This window comes from Galeopterus variegatus, unplaced genomic scaffold, assembly GCF_000696425.1.
Source record: "Galeopterus variegatus unplaced genomic scaffold, G_variegatus-3.0.2 Scaffold4689, whole genome shotgun sequence".
In the NCBI taxonomy this organism is placed as follows: Eukaryota; Metazoa; Chordata; class Mammalia; order Dermoptera; family Cynocephalidae; genus Galeopterus; species Galeopterus variegatus.
Window position 1 is genome coordinate 43,008 of NW_007730800.1, and position 12,966 is coordinate 55,973.

General features: G+C 40.7%; 1 protein-coding gene across 1 annotated transcript in view; it reads left to right on the top strand.

Moving 5' to 3' along the window:
- Positions 1–11,793, top strand: part of CD53 (CD53 molecule) — a 28,731-nt gene extending 16,938 nt beyond the window's left edge. Inside the window, exons 2-8 of the mRNA XM_008588154.1 lie at positions 3,314–3,393; positions 4,262–4,450; positions 5,889–5,963; positions 6,523–6,618; positions 8,415–8,495; positions 9,563–9,646; positions 10,946–11,793. Coding sequence (XP_008586376.1) covers positions 3,331–3,393; positions 4,262–4,450; positions 5,889–5,963; positions 6,523–6,618; positions 8,415–8,495; positions 9,563–9,646; positions 10,946–11,017 — 660 coding nt within the window. The 5' untranslated portion in view covers positions 3,314–3,330 and the 3' untranslated portion in view covers positions 11,018–11,793. The remainder of the gene's footprint in view (positions 1–3,313; positions 3,394–4,261; positions 4,451–5,888; positions 5,964–6,522; positions 6,619–8,414; positions 8,496–9,562; positions 9,647–10,945) is intronic.
- Positions 11,794–12,966: the final 1,173 nt, after the last annotated feature.

The following is a 12,966-nucleotide window of genomic DNA, read 5'->3' on the forward strand; positions in this document are numbered from 1 at the left end:
AAGGATGGCCACCCTCACCACTCCTGTTCAAATAGTGCTGCAAGTACTAGCCAGAGCAATCAGAGAAGAGAAGGAAATAAGGGGCATCTAGATTGGAAAAGATGAAGTCAAACTGTCTCTGTTTGCAGATGACATGATCCTATATATTGAACAGCCTAAAGCCTCTACAAAAAAACTCTTGGAGTTGATAAATGATTTCAGCAAAGTAGCAGGATACAAAATCAACACACAAAACAATATCATTTCTGTTCTCCAATAGTGAACACGCAGAAAGAGAAATCAAGAAATCTAGCCCATTTACAATAGCCACCAAAAAAATAAAATACTTAGGAATAGAGTTAACCAATGCTGTGAAAAATCTCTGTAATGAGAACTACAAACCACTGCTGAGAGAAATTAAAGAGGACACAATAAGATGGAAAGATATCCCATGCTCTTAGATTGGAAGAATCAACATTGTGAAAATGTCCATACTACCCAAAGTGATATACAAATTCAATGCAATCCCTATCACCCCAATGACATTTTTCTCAGAAATGGAAAAAACTATCCAGACAGTTATATGGAATAACAAAAGATCACACATAGCCAAAGCAATCCTGAGGGGGGAAAAAAAAACTGGAGACATAACACTACCTGACTTTAAACTATACTACAAAGCTATAATAACCAAGACAGCATGGTACTGGCATAAAAACAGACACACTGATCAATGGAATAGAATGGAAAATCCAGAAATCAACCCAAATACCTACAGCCATCTGATCTTTGACAAAGGCACCATGCCTATACACTGGGGAAGAGACTGCCTCTTGAGCAAACGGTGCTGGGATAACTGGATATCCATATGCAGGAGAATGAGACTCGGCCCATACCTCTCACCATATACTAAAATCAACTCAAAATGGATTAAATAATTAAATATACAATAAAACTTCTTAAAGAAAACATAGGAGAAACATTTTGTGAAGTTGGACTGGGCACAGACTTCATGAATATGACCCCCAAAACACAGGTAACCAAAGGAAAAATAAATAAATGGGATTATATCAAACTAAAAAGCTTCTGCACAGCAAAAGAAACAATTAACAGAGTTAAAAGACAACCAACAGAATGGGAGAAAATATTTGCAAAATATAAATCTGACAAAGGATTAATATCCAGAATATACAAGGAACTAAAACAACTTTACAAGAAAAAAACAAGTAACCGAATTAAAAAATGGGCTAAAGATCTAAATAGGCATTTCTCCAAGGAAGATATACAAATGGCCAACAGACAAATGAAAAAATGCTCAACATCACTCAGCGTTTGGGAAATGCAAATCAAAACCACACTGAGATAGTATTTCACCCCAATTAGGATGGCTAATATCCAAAAGACTGAGAATGATAAATGCTGGCTAGGTTGCAGAGAAATAGGAACTCTCATACATTGTTGGTGGGACTGCAAAATGGTGCAGCCTCTATGGAAAATGGTATGGAGGTTCCTCAAACAATTGCAGATAGATCTGCCATATGACCCAGCTATTCCACTGCTGGGAATATACCCAGAGGAATGGAAATCATCAAGTCGAAGGTATACCTGTTTTCCAATGTTCATTGCAGCACTCTTTACAGTAGCTAAGAGTTGGAACCAGCCCAAATGTCCATCATCAGATGAATGTATATGGAAAATGTGGTATATCTACACAATGGAATACTACTCAGCTATAAAAAAGAATGAAATACTGCCCTTTGCAACAACATGGATGGACCTAGACAGAATTATATTAAGTGAAACAAGTTAGGCACAGAAAGAGAAATATCACATGTTCTTACTTATTTGTGGGAGCTAAAAATAAATAAATAAATACACAAATAAACTCGGGAGGGAGGGAAGAAGACACAACAATTATAATTCCTTGAAGCTGATATGACAAGCGAACAGAAAGGAGGTTGTTGGGAGGGAGGGGGGAGAGGGAGGAGGGTTGGAGGTTTCGGTGATGGGCCACAATAATCAACCACATTGTATATTGACAAAATAAAATAACATTTAATAAATAAATAAATAAAAGTTTGATTTGAGTCATTTTTATATTTTCCATGTCTCTACTTACTTTTTGTGAAAAGATGAATCTGGTTTAATGTCTAATCTTCCATCTAGGCAGTTTTAACTCTTAATTTATCTCCACATTGTGGACTGCACTTTTCTGCTTCTTGTTTGTCTGGTATTTTGAGTGAATCCAGATGTAAATTTTACCTCACTGGATGCTCAGTATTTTGTCATTACTATAAATCTTACTGATCTCTGTTTTGGGATGTACTTTAAGTTACTTGGAAAGTGTTTGATACTTTGGGGCCTTGACTTTAAGATTTGTAGGGTGGAACCAGGGCAGTGTTCAGTCTAGAGCTATTTATTGCCTAACACTGAGGCAAGACCCTTCTAAAAACTTTATCTTGTTACAGAGGTTTACCAGTCTGGCTGGTGGGAACAGGCACCAGCTCTGTCCAATTCCAGGCACTGTTCTTATGATACCCAACCATGGCTAGTTTCTTTACGTGTGAGTCCTGATCAGTACTCAGCTAAACTCTTAATGGGAGCTTTGGTAGGCTGAATAATAGGCCTCCAAATATGTCCACGCACCTTATAGAACAAAGGTGACTTTGCAGTTGCGATTAAATTTAGCATCTTGAAATGGGAAGATTGTCCTGGACTGTCTGGGTTGGCCTTATCTAATCATGTGGGTCCTTATAAGAAAGAAGCAGAAGATAAGAGTGGGAAGTAGCAGATATGATGACAAAAGCAAGAGGCTGGATGATGCCTGGAAAACACCAAGGAATGTAAATGACTTCTAGAGGGCAACAAAGATAGGGAAACTGATTTTCTCCCTGAACCCTTCAGAAAAAATGCAGCCCTGCCAACAACTTGAATTCATACATCTGATTTTTGGAACTATAAGAGAAGAAGTTTGTGTTGTTTTAAGCCATGAGTTTGTGGTAATTTGTCACAGCAATGATAGGAAACTAATACAGGCATCGTCTGCAGATCTCTGGGGTTTGCTCTCTCTGCAGCTCTCTCTTTGACATTACTCTGTCTTGCGAACTCTAGCTGCCTTGTTCTCCTCAGAATCTCAGCTGTGTGTACTCAACCGAGGGAGTCTGCCAGGCTCCCTCTGTCTGCTCTACGGTCTTGAGACTAAGACAGCACATCTAAGAGAGCAGAGAGTTTGGGGGAACTTTCCAGAGGAGAACAATACCTCAAATCCAAGGTGATGCTGGAGATCCTTAGAGCCTGGTCACTTACTTCTTCTTTTCTACCTTCTACTTTTTAGGGCGAGAACGTCCCAGCATGGGCATGAGTAGCTTGAAATTGCTGAAGTATGTTCTGTTTTTCTTCAACTTGCTCTTTTGGGTAAGTGTGTCTCTTCTGAGCAGAGTTGAGCTCACCTCCCCCAGGTAAGCTCTCCTCCACTGAAGAGGCTGGTGTGGAATGCAGCCCATGCATGCCCGAGTCATGTCCCCACACCCATCCTAGGAACAAAGAAGTAACCATTTCTTCCCCCACCTTCCCATCCTGCCACAATATAAGCCTGCAAAATCGAAAGGTACCAGTGCAGTTATTAATGGAGGTGCCATTTCCCTCTGGGGGCTTTAGGCTACTACTGCTCACAGCTGACATCTACAGGTGAGAAACCTGCAACTTTGTATTCTGGGTATTGAGTTCATCTTCATTACTTTTTTTTTTTTTTTTTTTTTTTTTTTGGCCCCCTTGAAAGAATAACTTTTCTGCGGGGGTTTCACTGTACCAAACTTAGAAAATGAATTTTAGATATAGGATGGGTTGGTACTTACTTGTCTATAAGAAGATTCTTATAAGTTTGGCTTCTCCAGTTTTCTGCCTAGCAAGATGAGCTTCCTCTAGCAGGGAATTTCTTCTACATGGTCATGGCTTCCAAAGGGAAGCCATATATGAGCAATTGAGGGGATCTGAAGCATGAAGTCAGGCCTATATATGTTGAATATATTGTGTGGCTCACAGGAGTGGGCTTTCCTTGGTATCTGGACATGAGTAGGAAGAGGTGTGAGTGGGTCTCCACAGGGGGAAGCTGGGACTGCTTCTTCTCTAGGATCCTGGGGAAGCTGGGTAGAGAGATTTTTCATGGGAGTATTGATTGAACCAATGGAAAAAAGTTGATTCTGACCTCAAGGAAGTGAGAATATGAGAGGACATTCAAGAACCACACATTTGCCTCACAATGTTGTGGGATTTTTCCTTTCAGTTTTGTGGCTGCTGCATTTTGGGCTTTGGGATCTACCTCCTGATCCACAACAACTTTGGAGTGCTCTTTCACAAGCTTCCCTTCCTCACGCTGGGCAATGTGCTCGTCATCGTGGGCTCCATTATCATGGTGGTTGCCTTCCTGGGCTGCATGGGCTCTATCAAGGAGAACAAGTGCCTTCTTATGTCGGTGAGTCCTCACAGCAGATGTTGTATCTTAAGTGGGGGGAAATGATGCCTAAGTCCCGGGCAAGACGTTTCTTGGTAGATCACCTGTAGGTACAGGGAAATCAGAAGAACATGGAAATCAGAGGATTTGCACCTCAGAGCAGCTGAATCTGTCCAGACCAACAGAATTTTGCTTCTGACGGGGGTCCAGAGATATGTAGGCGAGGACATTGCTGTCCTCCTTGGCATCCATTTACACTGTTCATCATGACCCTTGTCATTATAATTTCCCTTTACAGCATTTTATTTTTTCTTCATGTTTGGTTGAAATCAAGTGTCGTAATTTTGAAATTTGACTCAGAGTCAGGAACTAATGGAAAAATAATTTCTAAACTCTTCTGAGCATGGTTACCCTCCTAAAATAGTAGAGGATGCTTCCTTAACTCATACCTGCACAAGATACTCCATAATGTGAGTGACCTGTCTTAGGAGTGGGCCTAGGCTGCAGCCGCTGAGGTCTAATGTGAGAGATGCTAGAGCTTTTCAGTTGTTCCCTGTCAGTTAACTCTCTGGAGGAGCACCTCAAGGCTGAGGTTTTGCCTGTAAGCACTATGAAAGAAGAGCCCCACGTTTCTCTAGTGTGCCCAGAACAGAGCTTGGTATGAGTGCCACTCTATCCACAGGAATGGATTCCCAATCACTTAGATTCTTCCTTAAGTCATTTAGTTAATCTTCTCTCCCTTATGAATTAAGTGTATAACTGGAGCCAGGAGAAAAAGTAAAATAACTCTGTTCTCAGATAGTTCTTGGACTAATGGCAAAAGATGGGAGAAAACAGACATGAGGTACAGGTTTTAAGCAGTCAAAAATAGTATTGGGGTAAAAGAGGTGAAAGAGAAGAAATAAGTGAAAACCTGTTTTCTGTTGTATGTGATCAGCATAAAGAGAGCAGGCATCTAAAGGTGGAGACAAATATGAGTTAGAACCATGACTGGAGTCCCTCTTTTTCCCATCTGTATAGGGCTCTTCTCAACCTCCAGCACAACCAGCCCTCCACCCTAACCTAGCCCTGATATGGACAAAAGGGAAGGCCCCAAACTCTAAAGACACACGGTTTGGCTTACTGGCCTTTTGCTCAACTGTGTCAATAGGTTTATGCCAAAATTGCTTCTTTTATTCAACAGATGGTGTTGAATATGTGTTATGTGTATGGTGCTCTGATAGTCACAATGGGTAGAAGAGAACAAAGTTAGAAAACAACTGACCTTCTCTCTAGAGTCCACTTGTAGGAAAAGAACACACATTCCTCACAAAACAAGAGAACACTTACAAAGGCCCAAGGAGACAGGAACAGGAACATCCTGCACATGTGCAGAGCCCCACTGGCTGCTCCTAGGGCAGAGTGGGAGTGGGACAAGAACTGAGATCAGTGCTGTGAATGTGTCTCTGCTTTGTCCTAGTTCTTTGTCCTGCTGCTGATTATCCTCCTTGCTGAGGTGATCTTGGCCATCCTGCTCTTCGTGTATGAACAGAAGGTAAGTTATAAGGAACACGACTCATTGCTAAAGTGGGGAGTATGCAGTGGAGAAGAAGTTGTTAAAAAATAAGTTCTATAATAGAAATAAAGTAGAGAGGTGGAGGAAAGAGAAATGAATTGTCATCAGAAAGAGAAAACATTTCACAAGGGAGATTGTATTTGAGTGGTACCTTGAAAGATGACTGAAATCTTGAAAGATGACTGAAAAGAACAGTAAAACAAGCTTATCTTCCTTCTACTTACTCTGTGTATTTGGTAGTAGGAAACGTCTGTCTCAGTTCCTAAGGATAACCCTGGCTTTGACTGCCCCCATTCCTCCTTTGTAAAACCAGAGTCCTGGAAGTATGGGAACCCACTGTCTACTTCTTTCTTTAATGCCATCTCACCCTCAGCACTGCTTCCCATATATGAACTCCCTCCTCTCACTTCCTTAGTTCTGAGGAGTCCATTTGGAAGGGAGGAGCAAGTGGAACCACTAGCCTATACTAGAAATTCCTTATTCCTTAAACTCACCTGCTTTTTACAATGTCTCCTCTGCTGGAATGTTCCCTGCCCAGCTGAATGATTATGTGGCCGAGGGCCTGACAGACAGCATCCAACGTTACTACTCAGACAACAGCACCAAGGCAGCGTGGGACTCCATCCAGTCATTTGTGAGTACAGATCAGCCCAGACATCGTTCTCCAGCCTCAGTCCCTGGGGGTTAATTCCTTTCCTGGAAGTTTCAAAATCTAAGGTCCATGGCCAGGAGATCCAGAGTAATGCTTCTGCGGTCACAAACAGGGGAGCACAGGAGTTAGTCTGATTGGTACAAAGTCTCCCACGTTCTCTCTTTCATCCTTTACCAACTCAGATAGGCTTATTGTTTAAGCCCTACTAGAATGTGAGGATGAGCCAAACACTGGACTAGTCTGTGTATTTTCCAAAAATTTTACTGAAAACAGCAATTGCATAATACAAGAAATCTTTTTTTTTTTTTTTCCTTTTTTTTTGTCTTTTTTCGTGACTGGTAATGGGATCGCAACCCTCAGTGTCGCGCCCGCACCGCGCTCAACCAGTGAGCGGACCGGTCTCTATATGGGATCCAAACCCTTGGCGGGAGCGCCGCCGCACTCCCAAGCACCACACTCTACCAAGTGCGCCACCGGGCCGGCCATACAAGAAATCTTTACTGAAGTCCCAAGTTGCCTAAATCGGTCTTGTTACCCAGCCTCCAAGCACCCCATTCTTCATGCCCCTTCACCACCCACTAACATATATATTAACTCTGCGTTCCTGCCTTGGTGTGTTGGGGGATAAAGAAGAGTCAGGGAGCCTCGCACTGGCATAAGCTCTGTCTCAAACAATACCACTATGACCACATGGCAGTTTAGTGTGGAATAGAAAAAAATGGCACAGGAATTAGAGCCCAGAGACCAGAACTGGGTGGCCTTGGGGAAGTCACTTAACCTCTCCAGATCCCCAATTCTTTATTTTTTTAAAATTCAGTTTAGAAACCTTTTTATTACATAATTTTAGGGCATATACAGAAGTAAAGAGAATAAATAAGAAAATGAATCTCCAGGTACATATCACCCAGTTTCAACAGTTAACATTTTGCCAGTGTTGTCTTATCTAATCCCCAGCACATTTTTTTTGCTAGAGCATTTTAGAGCAAATGCTAGACATGGTACCATTTCACTCGTTAAATATAAAAATAACTTTTTAATACACCTAAAATTTTATAATAATTCTTTACTATCACTAATAAACAGTCTATAATCAAATTTCCCTAATTTTCTCAACCTTTTTCTAATTGATTTGTTTAAATCAAGATCTAAACAAAGTTCACATGTTGTATTTCGATAATATGTCCCTCTAATTCTCTTTTAATCTATAATAGTATCCCTCTGTGTTCGTGCTATTTGTTTGTGGAGGGAAATTAGGTTATTTGTCCTGTAGACTTCCCCACTTTCTGGATCTGGCTAGTTGCTTCCTCAAGGTATTTTGGCATCAGGCAGAGTTTGTTTCCCATAAACCCTGTGAATCTAGAGGTTGGATGCAGTTTCTGTTTTGTGGTAAGACTGCCGTGGTTGGCACTTCCAGTTGCATAATGTTAGCAGGCAGAGAAGGACTGATTGTCCTACTTTCTGTGATCTTAAAACTGGCTGGTGAGTCCAAGTTTGGTCAGCCTGATTCTTCCATTATAAAATCCCCTTGGTGCCTCATTCTTGAGCTGTGAAATATGAATATATTAAACATGCCCTCTCTACTTCACAGGGTCTTACGTGAATGAAATGGTATAGCAGATTTGAAAGCACTTTGTTTCAAGGAGCCCAAAGTAGTCAGGCCAATTCTGAGTTTCTGCTAGAGTCAAATCTGAAGGGCTCACCTTTTTCTCCAACTCCACAGTTGCTGTTTTTTTTCTGTTGACTGTCTAACCATCACATTTTGGGGGATTGGCTTTTAGCTGCAGTGTTGTGGTGTAAATGGCACGAGTGATTGGACCAGCAGCCTGCCAGCATCTTGCCCTTCAGATCCACTAGTTCAGGTAATTTTGTTTGCAACTTTTCTGCTATTGGCTTCTTTGTTTAAACTTTTAATTACCTAGGAAACTGCAGTCATAGAGGACCTAGACCTCCCATCTAGAAACAGGGAACCCTGAACAAAAGATAGAACAGGGGGACAACCCTAGGCAACTATGAAAATCAGAAGTACATAGGAACATGTTCGTTTAGACTATAGACAGACACTGTGAAGAATCTTGCCTATTACATTAGAAGGGGAAATGTTGTGTTAAGTGGCAGAGGGTTGTGTCTAGATATTTGCAAGAAGTAGGTCTCCTTATAGTTGAAAGTGAAATTTATATGGTTGGGGTAGAAAAGTTTTTCCCTCTGTTTCTCTTCTCTTCTTCCTTGGAGATGGAAGGATTCATTCCCTTAGTAAAATGAATGGTAAGTGAAGGAGTAGGGAGTTGGGAGAGAGAGAGTTGGTGGAACTGCTGAAACAACCTGCCCACTTCAATTGGACCTCCAGAATAGCCTCAGAGAAGAAGCCAAAATCATCTTCCAACTAGACCATATTTCTAAGGTTCTCTCCTCACCCCATGTTACCCAATCCTGAAATTGTCTGAAAATTTTCAGAATTTTTCAGGTCTGTGGAGAAAGATCTGAACCTGCCAACCAACAACTGCCCTGGAGTTTGGTAGGGTTATGATAGATTTACTGTGTGTTGAAGCAGAAACTGAAATGCATACCAGTCTTAGGATTGCATAGCCTATATTCCCATTTGCTAATCTTAGGTCGGCACTGAGTGTTCAGAGAACATAAGGACTTCTGTTGCTGACCTGCTTCTTGGGAACTAGTTTAATCAGTGGGTAAGGATCTAGGACTTCTATATTCAGTGCCACTGTAAAGATGACAACACTAGAGATGTCTCTAGTTAAATATTCTCTACTTTATGCCTATTTCTTCATTCATACAAAGAAAATAAAAACCAAATACCTGACCTAGGTCTCTTTGTATTACATGAAGCAAAATACAAACTATCTTCCCAAAAAATCTTCCTGATAAAGTTGAATTATAAAGTAGTATCATTTGTACCTGTAATTTTTTCTAGGGTTGCTTCATGAAAGCAAGACTGTGGTTTCAGTCCAATTTCTTGTATATTGGAATCATCACCATCTGTGTATGTGTGATCCAGGTAAGAGCTTAACTGCAGGACTATTGTGAGGATTAAATGAGTGAAGTTATGTAAGGTTTTAGAATAGTACCAGGTACATAGTATGTGTGCAATAAATGTCAGCTATTTTTATCAGTATATAAGTTTACCCAGTCAGGTAGCAAATGATGTTATTACCAATTTGCTTGAAGGCATACAGAAAATATGCTATAACAACATGTATCTGACATTGTTGGGAGGGAGTGGGGAGTGAGGTTTCGGTAATTGGCCACAATAATCAACCACATTGTATATTGACAAAAAAAAAAAAAAGAACATGTATCTGGTCAACTTATCCCTTAGAGAAATGAGTGGTTGACAGTCATATTAAAAGCCACAAAGCAGGGCCGAGCCCATGGCACACTCGGGAGAGTGCGGCGCTGGGAGCGCAGCAGCGCTCCCACTGTGGGTTCGGATCCTGTATAGGGATGACCAGTGTGCTCACAGCACTCACTGGCTGAGCGCGGTGCGGCCGGTGTCAAAAAGGACAAAAAAAAAAAAAAAAAAAAAAGAAAAAAGCATATTTACACTTTCTACTACTTCTTGAGCTAATTTTGTTAATTTATATAGCTTTTTAGAAAGTCATGCATTTTATCTACTCTTTCAAAGTTATTAATATAAAGATACCATCTTATAAAATGTAATTCCTAAATATCTATGATGAGCTGATGGGGAAACAATGGTGTTGATGAAAAAATCCACTTAAAAAATTCACCTTGTATGCTAAGAAGGAATTGATGATGAAAATTATAAACAATTTCCTCTTTGCTTTTGTGCTTAGTTTGACAAGTAAAGAGTGAATTAGAGGTAGTTTTGTGTCCTTTTTTATTACATAATATTTCTAATAATTTATTACCCAAGTGTTGGGTACATCACAGATTAGCAAAAACTTAGTCCAAAGCTCAGAGAAAAATTATTTTTCTCTGCTTGGAAACAAAGGAGGCATAGGGAATGGGTAGAGATGACTCATCACACAGAGTTCAGTAAGCAGAATTTGACTATACCAGCAGCTGGGCTTCTGTGACTTCTTAAGAAGACAAAAAAAAAAAAAACCCTCCCAATACTTTATACTCTTCTATCTTGCCATTATTGCTTCCACTTCTCTCCCTGCTGCTATTCTTAAACTAAAGGAGAGAACTCCTGAGAGGAAATTGGAAGTGATGGTGGGAAGAGTGTTTTTGGTGTGATGAACATGTTTTCTTTGTCTGGGGCCAATCCCAGAAGTTGTGGGAGGAATGGATCCTCTTATAAAAACCTCACATTTTCCCAATTCTTTCTCAGGTGTTGGGGATGTCCTTTGCACTGACCCTGAACTGCCAGATTGATAAAACCAGCCAGTCGCTAGGGCTGTGACCTGCACCTCCTTCATGCTGGAAAGCCTTGTTTCACCTCTGGGAATTCAAAACCACTTATAGTATGAAGCCCTAAATGATAACCTGCTGGAGTTGTCTATGTCCTCCTCCCAACTCTTCCCTGTTTGGATCCCTGTTTTCTACAACCAGAGAAGTGTATACTTATCACTTCAGTCAAAAAGACAAACTTTCACCCACTGATGGCAGCAGCCATGTCTTTCAAGGTGGTGAAACTAATACCCGAGAGTTTTTTACACATGAGAGGCCATAGAATCTGTGGCATTGGTGGCTTACCATCAAAGGGTGGGTCCAAGATATAAATTTTTGCATCTTCCCTTTGTTGAATCAGTCTCCAGCCTCTAAATTATGCCCAGTCTGCTCTCCAAGGTAAAGAAAGGGACAAGCCGAAGGGAGTTCTGGGGCTAGACTCCCTGGATCATTGTCACAACCTTCTGCTTCTTTATGACTAGGGGCCATGGCTAGAGGAGTGACAGAGAACTCTTTCTCCGAAGGTCAAGGTTTCATTTCAATTTCCTTATTAAAGGGCCTTATTGATTTACTCTAAGTCTTTCCAGAAAGGACTAGCCAGTGATTCATATCCTGACTTCAATCAGTCTCTTAGGCTTTGATTTACATAGCCATGAAAGAACTCAGCAGCACCAGTACCTCTGATAATCACATTCAGAAGAGTTCTGATGTTATTTCTCCATCAGATAAAGTTATGTTAATGTACTATTTTAAGTCTTCAATAAATAAAATAGCTTATGGTATCAACCACAACATTCTCATTTTTTTAATCTCAAACATTCCTTCCATGATGCAGACTGATTACCTTGCCAACAAACCAGATGTATTAGTTATCTATTGCTGCATAACAAATTACTCTGAAATTCAGTGCCTAAGAACAACATTTACTATCCGATGGTTGTTGTGGTTCAGAGATCAGGGCACAGTTTATCTGGGTGATTCTGGTTCACAGTTTCTCATATAACTGGAATCAAAATGTCAGCTAGGGCTGCAGTCATTTCAAGCCTCAACTGGAAAAGGATCCACTTTTAAGCTTTCACCTGGATGTTAGCATGCTTCAGATCTTTGCTACATGTGCCTTTGCATAGGGCTGCCTTATGACATGACAGCTGGCTTCTCCCATAGCGAGACATCAAAGAGAGAACATGAGATACCCAAAATAGAAGCTACAGTCCTTTTATAACCTAACTCAGAAGTGCCAGCACATCAGTTCTGCTGTATATTATTCCTCAGAAGTGAGTTAAAAAGTTCAGCTCATACTCAAAGGCGGGGTGGGGAGGGTGAGTGAGATTACACAAGGGTGGGAATGCGAGAGGGGAAGATCACTAGAGGCCACCTAAGAGTTGCCAACCACATCATGTTTGTTGGGTCAGGAAAAGAACCTAAATTGAATGGTCAATATTATAACAATACTTTGTAAAGCAGAAAATTGGAACATATTTAATATAGAGCCAAATGTAGAAGAGTCAGAGAAAGGGATGAAGAATTGGTTTCTGTTCTTGAAGTTTTGTGTAGGATCTTCCATCTCCCTTTAAGGGAAATTAGTCACTTCAGTGGTAGTCTGTAGGGAAACCTGTACCTTTTGCATTCTTGCGAGGCACTGAACAAGCAGAGTAAACATTCTCTTGAGTATCACGGTATCAAAAGTATCTCACATTCAACATGAACAAGATGAAACTCAGTATTGCATCTTCCAAACCTGCTCCTCTTCTTTGTCCCCCATTCAGTGAATGATAACATCACTACCCAGTTTTTCTAGCAAGAAACCTGGGCTTTGTCTTTAACTCTAGCCTGCCCTTCACCCCCAACAACTAGTCAGTCATCAAGTTCTGAAGATTCACCTACAAAATTTGATCAAATCCATCATTATCCTCATTTTATTTCCTGCCCTTAGCCCTTCAATAGACCACTGTCTGCTCTCCT